This window comes from Euprymna scolopes, chromosome 30 (genome assembly GCF_053919585.1).
Source record: "Euprymna scolopes isolate OS-2025 chromosome 30, ASM5391958v1, whole genome shotgun sequence".
Lineage (NCBI taxonomy): Eukaryota > Metazoa > Mollusca > Cephalopoda > Sepiida > Sepiolidae > Euprymna > Euprymna scolopes.
The window spans coordinates 17,599,867-17,614,125 of NC_136511.1; the positions used below are offsets into that span (position 1 = coordinate 17,599,867).

The 14,259-nt window shown below is 31.9% G+C and overlaps 2 protein-coding genes across 2 annotated transcripts in view; one reads left to right on the top strand and one right to left on the bottom strand.

Annotated features, from left to right (window-relative positions):
- LOC145254681 (pseudouridylate synthase TRUB2, mitochondrial-like) overlaps positions 1 to 14,259 on the top strand; it is a 175,420-nt gene that overhangs the window by 46,679 nt on the left and 114,482 nt on the right. The window lies entirely within an intron of this gene.
- Positions 4,733 to 14,259, bottom strand: part of LOC145254680 (mannose-1-phosphate guanyltransferase alpha-A-like) — a 65,865-nt gene continuing 56,338 nt past the window's right edge. Inside the window, exons 9-11 of the mRNA XM_080113325.1 lie at positions 11,779 to 11,871; positions 8,673 to 8,844; positions 4,733 to 6,347 (exon numbers count right to left, since the gene is read on the bottom strand). Coding sequence (XP_079969451.1) covers positions 6,247 to 6,347; positions 8,673 to 8,844; positions 11,779 to 11,871 — 366 coding nt within the window. The 3' untranslated portion in view covers positions 4,733 to 6,246. The remainder of the gene's footprint in view (positions 6,348 to 8,672; positions 8,845 to 11,778; positions 11,872 to 14,259) is intronic.

Genomic DNA, 14,259 nt, shown 5'->3' on the forward strand with positions numbered 1-14,259 from the left:
TCTCTATATATATATATGCAGAGCCGTGTGTTGAAATAAACAAAGTTTTGTAAAAACAACTTGTCAACTTATTTCTGCAAAGGTGTTTATAGACGATATAGATATCTGTACGCGCTTTGCACTCAAACTAAAAGAATTATATAGACGGTCATCATTTACAAGTGCAGCAATAACACAACACACCACAGGTTCTGGTAAGTTCAACAAGATACACCTAAAGAAGAATAGAGGTTACATCGGTTGAAACGTTGTGAAAATAATATTCAAGCTGAGAACAGTAATCCAAAGAACTCAAAGTATTGCCATAGTGTTCATCACTTTTCGGCTGTCATTGATTGCCGTCTCAACCTTTATCCTTGAGTGGCTTTGGACCATTATTAATAGTGACACGAATAGAAAATAAAAAAAACAAAACAAATGGAAAAGATTAAACATTTTAATATATAAAATTTAATATTCTTTAAATATACAGAAAGATTATATATATATTATATATTATGTGTGTATATATATATATATGTGTGTGTATATATATATATATATATATATATATTTATATTGTGTGTGTATGTGTGTGTATATATATATATATATATTTATATTGTGTGTGTATGTATATATATATATATTTATATTGTGTGTGTATGTATATATATATATATATTTATATTGTGTGTGTATGTATATATATATATATTTATATTGTGTGTGTATGTGTGTGTATATATATATATATATATATATATTTATATTGTGTGTGTATGTGTATATATATATATATATATTATGTATATTATATATATATATATATATTAGTGTTGGGACGATTAATCGGAATCGAGAAAATCGAAATATTTGAGGGGATCGGAATCGGTATCAGAAAAATTTGGACCGATTTTCCGATGCCAAAACGATTCTTTTGTCTTTTTTTATTTGATTTTTTCTTTTAATCAAAATCTTCCAATAATGATAAAATAAAAAAAAAATATTTACTTATTTCAAAGCTAAAATCAATAGATCTTTCCCCACAAGTATATTTTTACGTTTAGGAAAATATCTGCACATTTGTGTTTCTACGGTAATCATAGAAAAAATGCAGCTATATATTTAGAGATTTATAAAGAATCGGAAATTTAGTACGGAATCGGTAATTGTATTGGAATCGGGGGAAAATATTGGAATCGTCCCATCACTAATATATATGTGTATGTACAGGATGAGCCAAAAGAGTGTTAGAGGCAAATGTCTGCACATTTAACACGGGTGTTTCTATGGTAATCATAGAAAAAATAGTTATATATTTAGCAATTTATAAAGAATCGGTAATTGTATTGGAATCGGGAAAAATATTGGAATCGTCCCATCACTAATATGTGTATGTACAGGATGAGCCAAAAGCTGAAGTGCAAGAAGCAAACTTGCTGCGTAAACCAAGAATGGAAACAGTTTGTGTTGATAAATAACATTTAATTTTCATTAATATAATTGTCTTATTAAATATAGTTGTACTGATTCATGATCTCTAAATAAATGCTTTTTTTTACTGTCCACTTACTTTTGGTTCACCCTGTCTATATATGTATGTATGTGTACATAAATGATTGTGTGTGGATTGTCAATGGTTCATCAACCAATGGAAACATTAAAAAAAATAAAATGAAGACTCATTTAGATTTGTCTACGGATCAAAAAACACCCAAAAAATTAAAAGGTTAAAAAAAAAAAAAGAAAACGCCTCAACTTGTTGTTCATTCAACCAAAAGACCCCCCCCCACCCCTATTATATTGCAATCGATTAGATAAATAAAACAGTATTAATAAAAAATAAAAAAAAGGACCCTAACATATTAAGAATTTCCCAAAATGTTTTAAAATTTTGGGTGCCAATATTGTAGATTGATGTAAAAAAAAAAAAAAAAAAAAAAAAAAAAAAAATTTTTATAAAATATTTTGCCATTTTTATTTTCCATTTCATCCATTTTTTAGGTTAATTAAACATTTTTTTGCTTAACAAAAATTTTTTCTAAATATTTAACCATCTTTGTTTAATTTATAGATGTGGGTGCAGTTTGCTTTTTAAATTTAGACAAAATGCATGGATTATTAGCAAGGACATCATTTCCAAAATATATATTCCTTTTACATAGGAAATGCAGGATGATACTGATATTGCAACACGTAACACCATCCTATAACAAAAGCAGAAGAGCATGTCAAGCAAAATGGTTCTCATTAAAAATCCACCACAGCAAACTGCGTCAAGTTAAAAAATTAATCGTGTAAAAAATTAATTGTGGAAAAAATTAATCGTATAAAAAAATTAATCGTCTAAAAAAATTAATCGTGTAAAAAAATTAATCGTGTAAAAAATTGTGGAAAAAATTAATCGTGTAAAAAAATTAATCCTGTAAAAAAATTAATCCTGTAAAAAAATTAATCGTGTAAAAAATTAGATGAAATTTGTTGTTTTAATTTCTGCAGTTTTTTTTTTTTTTTGCTATTTATTTTAAAATTTCTGTAGTTTTCACGCCTTTTAAAATTTTTACAGTTTTTTTAATTTCTGACAAAATCGAAGATAGACTTAATTAGAATCATTACCCCCCCCCACAAAAAAACATTTTGATCTGAAATGCTGACGAGTGCAAAAGTAAAAATTTACAAAAATATTTTATCATGTGTTAATTATGCAGTTTTATTTACCATCAATTTTTTTTTTTTGTTTTTTTTTTGTCGATAAAACATTTATTATTATCTTTGCCTGTCGTAAACATAAACACTAAATTATTTTACGGAATATTTATTTATAATGTCACAAAAGTTTGGATCAACATGGTTTTTGAATTGCAGGAGTGAACTTTTGAGTTTTAATTATAACCCACTCATTGGCTTTTGTCAGAAAATATGGGTGACAAAAGGCAATAAACGATTTTATAATTAAAACTTAAAAAAAGTAATTTTTATCTAGGTTTGTTCTTCCAGCTTGAAACAAAGTACCAGGTTGATCTAAACTGCTATAATGTTAAAAATAAATGTTTTTACTATTAAATAATCAACCCCCTCAATTCAAGTTCTTTCTGCTCAATGAAACCAAGGTTTATATTTGACAGAAATAGATCTTCTTAAAACTTATTCAAAATATATTTTTCTTATCTTGGAATGTAATGATAAAAAGTCATTCTTAAATTGTAAAAAAGCATCAAGTTTTAAATGAGTAACCCTTAATAGTTGATTTGCCTTCTGACAAACTGAAAGAAACTGAAGCAATTTTTATTTTTGTCCAAATCCAGAGTGCCTGTCTGGATTTCCCCCACATTAAAAAAATGATCTTGTGTCTAACTCTGTCCTCATGGGGAGACAAATAATTAAAGACAAGCCAAAATATTTCAGATTTCTGAAATCAAATTCTGATTTTAAAAAACTTCTGGTATTTTCTGTTTTAATTCATTCAGACAAAAAAAAAAAAAAAAAAGCCTTAAATTTCAGGGAATTAATATTTTGGTTCTTGTCCAGAATAATCCCTACATTGAAAAACGATAAAGAAAAATCTGTATTATGCATGCTTCCATGACAAAGCAAAAATGTCATATTCCAAAAATCACATAAATTGATCAAGTAGTTTTATTTTTACAAAGAAAATCATTTTTTAGCGATTAATAGGAATTTGTAGGCATTACAGCAAAAATATCACAAGTTTGAATTATTGTTCAATTATCTCCCTTATTTCTTGGGATTATTTTCAAGGTGGCGAAGAAAATGGCTGAAATTTCATAATGATCGGTTAATTAGTTTAGAAGTGAATCCTATATATTCAAATATATAAACCTATATCCATACTTAAAGCTTTAAGCATAAAACTGACAATGATCCTTGTATATTTTAGACTTTCTTTTAGACTGACTTTAACCTTGAGGTTGTCATAAAAAAATTTGGTTCCAAAAACTATGTAAATTGATCAACTCGTTTTATTTTTATGAAAGAAAACCATAATTAAGCAATTAAAATTCGAAGGCATTACAACATAAACATCACGTTTAAATTATTGAGTTACCTCCCCTTGTTTTTTTTTCTTGAGATTTTTATTTTCAAAATGGCAGGTGAGACAGTCACTCATCAAATACTCAAAATTTGATTTTCTTATTTAAATATAAAACTACTCGATCAATTTATATGATTTTTGGAATATGATATTTTCGTTTTATCATGGGGTATGTTTATCATACAGATTTTTCCTTTACTTTTGTTTTTTTAATATAGGGGAGAATTCTTGATAAGAACAAAGATTTGTTTCTGATTTAAAAAAAAAAAAAAAAAAAAAAAAACCTCTTTCATTTGTTTAAATTTAAAATATGTTAAAAATATACTTTAGAAAAAGTTAAGAGACAATTATCTGGAATTTATTTCCACACATCCAATAAAGAAACAAGAATACAAATCAGGTGTAAAATAGCATACATCTGACAATGTAAAAATGGAACCAAGTCTGATCTCTGCCTTATGTATTATAATAATGTTGTATTTCTGTGTTTGTTCGTTTGTTCACAATTCGGTTAATACATACAAAAAGTACATTGTTCAACACATAGATTTTCATACTAAAAAACGGACGTTCATCCTAGTGTTGGGGCAATTAATCGGCATCGGAATCGGGAATCAGAAAAATCGGAACTTATGAGAATAGCAGAATTGGAAAAAATATGTGCAGATTTTCTTATGTTGAAAATAATTCTTTTAATTTTCTTTTTGTTTTTTTTTTTTTTTTATTTTGTTGAGAGCAAAATCTTCCATTGCTGGTAATAATGATAAAATAATAAATATTTATTGATTTTAAAATGCCAATCATATTAAAATCTTTAGATCATCCCCGTAAGTGTTTTTCTTTTACGTTTGAGAAAATATCTGCACCTTTAACGTGTGCTTTTACGATAATCAGGAAAGATTACTAGTCTTTAGTAAAATATTTAGAGATTTATAAAGAATCGGAATCGGTAATTGTATTGGAACCGGGAAAAAATATTGGAATCGTCCCATCACTAGCTTATACACTTTCATCCCCTTATGATTTCTATAGACATACTATTTATTAAAAAAAAAAAAAAAAAATTTAAGAGGTTATCTCATTTGCATATTACATTAAACAAAATCTGTTTCAATAATTAGCTCTAAGTTTTTAATGTAAATTAGTAATAGAATTGTTTTAAGTATTCTATTTAGAAATATTAAATAAAGTGGATCTATTTATTTTTAATAATAATAATTATAACCAACATCAGTTGCGTTTAAAAAATGAAGTTTTCACATAATCTATGAGTCATTTCCCTTTAAGATCCAAGATTTTATCTTCCTATTTCAATTTCATAGATGAAGATGACTTTTATGCTTCCAAAAATCCAAAATATGATCAACTTTCAGGAAAATCACAAACAACTTAGGATATTTGGTGTATCTTAAATAATTTCTGATTAAACCCTCTTTTTTTGACCTGGCAACATTGGGTATGTACAGCTTGTATTGTATAACGTATTCCCAAAGTTATGCCATTGAAAATATTGATAACTCAAAAACTATTCTTTTGATCAGACTGAAATTCAACTCTGACCAGATTTTTAAAGGTCAAGGCCAATGTTATATAAAATGTGAGACTTCACTGTCAACAGTATGGGCCAAGTAGTGAGTCTATGATAAACAAAACAAAAAGTGACTTTCACCTATTTAATGACATTAACCTTTTTACCAAGATATTACCAAAATTAAATCAGATCCAAGTAAGATTATAAATGATATTTTGACCAAGTTTGGTGACAATTGGTCAAGCAATGTAAACATTAGGCTGTACAAAAACAAACAGTGATACACTCAACTGAAAATATAAGAAAAACTTTTGTGGCATCAGATAAATGTTAAATAACTTTTGAGAGTCCATGATTCAGACTGAGGAATTAATTTAACAATTGTGAACGATTTCAGAATCTGAAAATCCCTGCCCTTATGCCAACCAATTGCAAATGGTGTTATTCAATAAACACTGGAGAGAAATCACAAGTTGAGACGTTACCCCCAATAGCATTAGTGCTTAGATGATCACAAGAAAGCCGATGCGATATGATACTCGACATACTCAATTACAGAGTCTGGTCAATCTTCTCCCCCACCCTCTTGTATATATAGAAAAGTTTGGAAAAAAAAATAGAGTTGATAAATAAAAACTTTTGTTGACGATGAAAAAAATTTGTTTGCAGATCTTTGCTGCTACAAAATTATTTGGTTTTTGTAGCTCGAATTTAAGTCTTTGTCCGGCAGAACGATAGAATTGAGAATGATCACCTCAGGTGGGATTTGAACCTTGGAACCTACAAAGAAAAGCAAATATCAGGTGGCAGCAAACGGACTGATTTTTCTTTTATATAATCAAAAAGTAAAAGCAAAAAGTTTACAAACCAAAAGCTTCTGGTAAACTTGAAGCGAATATAAATATTAATATAGTGATTCCAACTAAATAAAGCTGGTGCTTCTACAGAATTGGAATGAGATTTTGTCTTCGATAAATGGAGTTTTCAGATAAAAAACAACGGTTTCAACTGATTTTTTTTGTTGTTAATTCTAAGTTACAATAGTAGCTTCCAAATTATGCAGTTGAAATTACCCGAATATTACTGAATTATTAAACAAAACAACTTTAATCGTATTAGGTGAAAAATTGCCGCCATCTTGTTTTAAACCAAAATGGAAAATTACCTCGCTTTTGAATTCTACAGTATTTTATCATGGTTTTCATTAAATTTTTTTTTTTTTAATTTTCTTTAATAAATAAATTTTCTATCTTATCGATTTTCGTAATTTTTGGATAAAATCATCTTAAAAATGAGGAATATGTAGATATCATTGTTTTCATGTGAAATTCAGTTTTTTCGTCCCAATAGTGCAGAAGCGCCAAAAAGCTCAATACAGCCAAAATAGTAAATAGAGATTATCATAAAAAATACAATTAAAGACTGTAAATTATAATTTACAAGAATTTATTGTTCGACAGGACACTTAATATGACTATTTCTTATCAGAACTTTGACCTCTGGGCAGCCAAATTTTTGCCCCAAAACTGATTAAAAATGCTTGCCAGATGTCTGAATACCCTTTATGCCAAATTTCAAATGTTTAGACCAAAAATTGGCCGAGTAATTTGGTAGAGACCACAGCGGTAAAATTTTTTAAAACTTTGGCCTTAATTTTGACCCCTTAATATTTTGTTTTGGGCTCAAATCAAATTAAAAAGTTTGACCCATGTCCAAGTATCCCATATTTAAAATTTCAAGTGTTTAAACACAAAATTGGTGGTGGAGTTTGGCATAGTTTTCAAAGGTCAAATCGTTGAACTTTGACTTCTTAACAGCCAAATTTCTGGCTGAAAACCGATTAAAAAGGTTTTCCCAAATCTCAATACCCCTTATCTCGAGTTTATAGACCGAAAATTGACAGAATAGTTTGTTAGTACAATATGCACACGCAAACAGACAATTTCAGTTTTATAGATATACTAGCAGTTCAGCCCGATTTTGCTTGGGCTCTATGTACTGTTCATAACTTGCCTTACGTGTGAATAAACTTTATGTAAGATTTCAAATGTTTAGACCAAAAATTGGCTGAGTAATTTTGTAGAGACCGCAGAGGTAATGTTTTTTTTAAATTTGACCCCAATTTTGACCCCTTAACATTTATTATTTTGGTCTCAAATCAAAATAAAAAGTTTTACCCATGTCAAAATTACCTACATCGAAAATTTAAAGTGTTTAGCCCCAAAATTGGCTGAGAAATTTGGTAGAAACTGCAAAGGTCAACTCTTTCAATTTTTAACGTTTTACAGTCAAATTTTCGCCCCAAAATTGATTAAAATGCTTGCCACATGTCTGAATACCCGTTATGCATAAATTTCAGATGTTTAGACCCAAAATTGGCTAAGTAGTTTGCTAGACACTGCAAAAATCAAATTTTTTGAACTTTGACCCCTTGACAGCCAAATTTTTGGCCGAAAACCGATTAAAAAGATTTTCCTGAATCTCAATAGCCCTTATGTCAAATCTCAAGTCTCTAGACTGAAAATTGACAGTTATTTAGTAGGGAAATGTACACATGACATTTTCACTTTTATAGATATATAATCTATATATATATATAATGGTTGTATTGTATCGATTAGTTTCTTAGATGTAAATCCAATGAAACTCACATAATTATTAAAAAGTGCTCGATGGAGTACAGAGCTAGTATATAGTTTGTTTATTATAGAAACATTATTGTTTACATATGTGCATATATGTTTCAGTGGAATCCCAATTCAAAGATAACACCTCATCAGACCGCAATATTGATTCTTTTTTTGATTTTTTATAATGGAATGTGCTCTGATGAACTCTTAGCACTTGTGCCTCAACATAAATAACCCTGACTAACCCGACACGCAGCAAAGTCCCACTTCTTTACTGTAAAGATCCCTTTTACTCTAATAATTTTTTCCCCTCAAACTGCGAGACTTTGAAATTTCCTCCCCGTTTTCTGCTTCCCTGATTGCACTGACATCCAGAAATTTAAATGTAATGTGAACAGAAATCCTGCTGCTAAACTCCTTTCATAGGAAAAGGGGTTCAATATTTGTAAGGAACTCAAACGTAAGAAAGTCTTACCAATGACTGTAATCGAAGGATTTAATCTCCCGTCATTTGTGAATAACGAAGGAATATCAAGTTTGGCAAATGGTTTGTTCGGGTTGGGATCATTCGGTGTACCCTCGACTCGTGTCCAAGCTCCGATCACACTGTTCCAGCCAACAATACTGTACAGAATGCAGCTATGATCCTGAACATGAGAAAAGAAAAAAAAAATTTTAAATGTCAGCCAATTTTATAAAAAATAAAAAAAATTTTTTTCTTTTTTTGAAGACAAATCTTAATAATTTAATTAAAATAAACCAGAGTTTTATTTTTAATTTTTTTTTAATAATCCATAACCTGTTGAGTCAACCTTCTGTTAATGGACATAGCCTCTCCCATTCAGTGGGGAAAAAAAAAAGAAAAAAAAGAGCTCTCGGTTGGTTTCGATAAAAAAGCGGGGCAATGTTGGAAGCTGGTTTGGTTGCCCCATACCCAGCATTACAATCTTCAAAGGAAGAAAAATAAAAAATAAAAAAAGTGAAAGGAAACTGGAATCTTAAGGAGATATCAATCATACCAGTTATTATAGGTGCGGCAGGGCTTATGAAGAAGAACCTGAAGTCCTACCTAACTAATATTCCTGGTGAACCAAGTGCAAATAGATCCAGATAATTGCACCCAAGGGAACAGCGAGGATACTAAAAAGAGCTCTCGGTTGGTTTCAATAAAAAGCTGGGCAATGTTGGCAACTGGTTTGGTTGCCCCATACTCAGCGTTACAATCTTCAAAGGAAGAAAAATAAAAGAAGCCAAACCCCCCAGACAAAAGATTCATTAGTACAAAAGTATAGAAAGTGAGGGTACTAAAATGATGGATCAGGAGGAGGGGGGGGGGGAAGTCCCGAGATCTTTTTGAACTCTCAAGACAGGGAGATGTCTCACAGTTAATAGTCTGTTTCCGAATTGATTGAACTGATAGGATAGAAGTAATTAATTTCCATTAATCAGTGTTTTTTTTAACTTTGTCCAATTATCACTGTGGATCAATTGAACTGGCTCCACTTATTGAGTTGACCGCATCTCAAATCAAGGCTGACCACACCCAATGATTCAACGCTGCTATAGTTAGAATACGAGCCATTCGTGGTTCCAGCAATGTAGATTGTAAAGGTGAGGGCCAAGAATCAGTTCGACATTTTGTTTCACCATCTTGATCCAGGTCTTCAACTGTCTGATGCAACATTTCTTCCAGGCCAACAGATTCATGGATAAAATCACCTGGTTCTCGGCGAAGAGTGTGACTAAACCATTAGAGACAGCTCATGAGGATAGATTGGGCGAGTGAGGATGTTTTACAGCATGTACGGTCCACAATGATAGAAAGCAATTGCTGCCAGCAAACCCAGAGAATGCGGCGCAGACACCGAGAGTCGTGTTGGTCAGATACTCTCATTGTCCACGTTTCACAAGTGTACAGGAGGATGATGTAAACCAAGAATTGGTAGATTTTATATTTTAATATTCAGTACTTGTAAAACACATTCTTATGAGAGCCAATGAAGTCACCCATTATGAAATTTGGTGATAATTCCATGTAAAGCGCCGACGCTCCCTCCCCATTTTTAATACTAACTTTTCTTCCTAAAAATCAAATCTTTTGCTCGGTATCATAACAAATTGTTTTTTCGCTGTAAAAAAAAAAAAAAAATACTTGATGAAATTAAGTGAAATTTTTTTGCTGAGAACTTCATTCCATAATGGATACGTACAATTTTATCTTTTTTTGATATTTTCATTTTTTAATGTCTTGATTAAACTGTACAAGTACCTTCTTCTTCGCCTTCCTCCTCCTCTTTGACTTTTATCTACATCTTTTTCTTGTTATGCTCCCTATATTTCCTCTTTTTTTTTTTTTTACAAAGGCATCATCACTTATCAAGGCCCGAAGGCCACTCGAGGATAAGAGTTAATGGTGTTGATTGGGTAGAATTTAAAAGAACGGCTCTTTTTGTTTCATTTTGTTTTTTTACGTAAAAAATATTTCTTGCATTAAATTGATCAAGTAGTTTTTATTTTACAGCAGAAAGACACGTTTTTATGAGAGCTGTTATGAAATTTGTTGAACATGCCACGGGGAGATAACTCTAGTTAAAGCGCCGACACTCCCTCCCCATCTTTATTACTAGCTTTTCTTCCTAAAAATCAAATCTTTTGCTTGGTATCATAACAAATTGTTTTTTGCTGTAAAAAAAAAAAAAAAAAAAAAAATTAAAAAAAAATTTAAAAAAAAAAAACCCTACTTGATGAAATTAAGGGAAATTTTTTTTTCAGAGAACTTCGTTCCATAACGTGCAATATAACCTGCTTTCGATATTTTCATTTTTGAATGTCTTGATTAAACTGTACAAGTACCTAATATTCAACTGGTTTTGCAAACTCGATTTTTTGTGATGCAATCAATCTAATCCCAGCTGAGTGGGCAACCCAATGTTTTACATTTTTTTGCTAGTAGATATTTAAAACTGCCTTAAGAGAAGTAAATTATTTTTTTTTTTAGATTTTAAAAGAAGAAAAAGGAGTAATTTATGAGGAAAGAGTTAGCATAACCATGGGAGAGGAAGTCTACCAAAGTTATATTACACCCTTCAAATGTAACAGAGTGTAGACACGCATATGTATATGTGTATATGTATATATATGTATACATGCATATATGTATATGTGTATATATGTAGACACGCATATGTATATATGTATATATATGTATACGTGCATATATGCATATGTGTATATACGTAGACACGCATATATAAATGCCAAGCTGCGTGCGATTAAACAATCGCAAAAAAGAATGCGCACAATCACATTCAACACATTTGAGAGCACATGCAACACGATGTTTGAAAGGACCGATGTTCGAATAGATCATAGAAGATGAGCACGTTAGAGACGTGAGTGACATCACAGCTCTAACGAGAAGTCACGTATGGTGGAAGAATGAAGAAATAAATGTCGCTGTTACAAAAAAGGAGTCGAGTTATTATTTGTCCGATGTTCGTTGCAACATACTCTGCTACAACGTGTTGGGTCTACAGGTGTAAAAGCGTTCAACGTTATACAAAGAAATCATTCAAACTTGCCTGAAGCATGGCGCCTTCTAAAATAATGGATTCTCTCACTCGAACTCCAGCTTTGATCTTCACATTTTTTCCGATTGCAACATTTGGTCCAATCTGTTTTGAAAAAGAGAAAAAAGAAAAAAAGAAATAAAAGGAAATAAAAGAAAAGAAAAAAAAAGATAAAAAAAAGGGAAAAGAAAAAAAGAACTTTTCAGTACTCATCATCATATTCGGTGCAACATCCGTTTTACACAATGGCATGTGTTGGACAGCTTTTTTTAAAAATTGACTTCCAAACTAATCTATCTCTGACCAGATTTTTATATCTCTCCCAAGTACATCCTTCCATGTTTTCTTTATCCTTTTCCTGACAACTGACCCTATTACCTTAACTGGTCTACATTTACTTACTCAAGAAACCACAACGCACTACCCTCTGTTGGGCTGATCATTGAGGACATGTTATAAGTAGTCAGCTCAATAGGTGGTGATGTCTCTTCTTTTAAGTCGTCACTATGATCATAATAAAAACAGTGAAAATTTCTTTGTAATGAGCGAGGGGACATCATCATCATCGATTTAACATTCTTTTCTTCATGCTTTCATTTGTTGAACAGGTTTTAGAAATTGAATTTCAAACTAACCTATTTCTGGCCAGGTCTTCCTCCCTTTTTTAAGTACATCCTCACCACATTTCACCCAGGTTTTTTCTTTGGTCTTCACCTGTCCATGGTCGACCATGTTACCTCAACTGTTCTACATACATAAACAAATGAGCACATATCTAAGGAAATGGCAGAAACATTAGAGGAAGACCTCCAATCTGTAGTGGAATAGGGGACAAAAATGGAGGGTCACATTCAATGCTGCTAAGACTAAACTTGTTTCCTTCTCTACCAACAATAGCAATGGCCAAAGACTCATTACCTGAAAGTACTTCTTTTAAACTCCTCAGCTTAACGTTTATAGGGAACATGAGTTTGAACAGTTACATTTAGAGCATTGCTAGGACCGCTGCGAAGGAGGTAGACTCTCTCTACCGTGCTAGAAAACTACTAACGCCTAAAAATATCCTGTACCTCTATAAAGGCCACCATTCGCACATGTATGGAATATTGTTGTCACATTTGGGCTAGTGCATTTGCTACTAGTCTCTTGCTCCTAGACAAGGTTCAAAAGAGAGTCGCCAACCTGATAGGTCCTGAACTGTCATCTAAGCTTCAGCCTCTGTCCCAACGACGAAATGTTGCATCCCTCTGCCTGTTCTATAAATATTTTAATGGTGAATACTCTGACGAACTGAAAACACTTGTACCCCCTTGATGTAAATAACCCCAACAAGCAGCTAAATCCAACCCCTTCACAGTAAAGATCCCTAGATGTAAGAAAGCTTTCTACTTCAATAGTTTCTTCCCCAAAACTGCTAGACTTTGGAACTCTCTTCCGAGTTCCCCAACTATACTGACATGCAGAAGTTCAAGTGTAATGTGAAGACATCTTGCTGCCCAACTCCCTACATAGTACCTCTGTAGCTTATGTCCCTGATAGTAGCCCCCTATATCAAAGTGGCAATGCGCCTTGTTTGGGGGGAAAATGTAAGAAAAGAAAAAAATCTATTAACTCAAGAACTCTCTCTGATTCTCTCAATGTGACTAAACCATCAAAGTCTCCTGCTCTGCACACATTTCCCTGTCCAAATTTAATCTTCTATCAAAATCATGTGTTTATGACTCACAATCCACTGTGATAGTATGGACATCACAAACGTTGCAGTGCTAGACTTATGTTGGACCTATGTTGGATCTATCTGTAAGTACATGCCGTCAAGTCCCATTGATCATTTCAAAAATCAAGAGACAAATATATTGTCTCACGTGGATTTTGGACTCAATGTTGCTCCTTTGATAATGTGAGCCATTATTACTGCCACTCTAAGCCAGAATGAGATCATTGATACAACAGCAGGATTGCGATGGATGTAATCCATCTTGAAAATTGTCTATACTTGACGTTGATAGACTACGGCCGTTTTGCCATTTTGAAAGCTTTATCCTATCAGGACTGTTTACATCATCATACAGTTGGAAATAGTGTTTTGTGAATGGGGTGGGGGAGGACACTAACTGAGCTGCTTACGGAAAATAGTGCAGCATTTTGCAAAGAGAGATTTGCCATGTTTGCACAGATATTGCGTGTACATGTATGATTTTAATGTGCGCACGTACGATCAGGAAATTACCGCACAATCAAGTGAATTGCTACAAGAACACAATGCTCAATTGCGGAGGCAGTATACTAGCACAATGTCATAACTAAAGACGACAAAACAGCCTCAACCTCCCCAGCTAATGCAACCCACACTTATAAGATTTGCATCAAGGGTATGGATGAAGCATTTGTGCCTGATACAGCAGTTTCCAATCCATACGTGGCAGGAGATGTTGTCGGGTTAAGAATCCACACGGAAGATGTACAACACAAGGGTACAATCGCCCACACTCC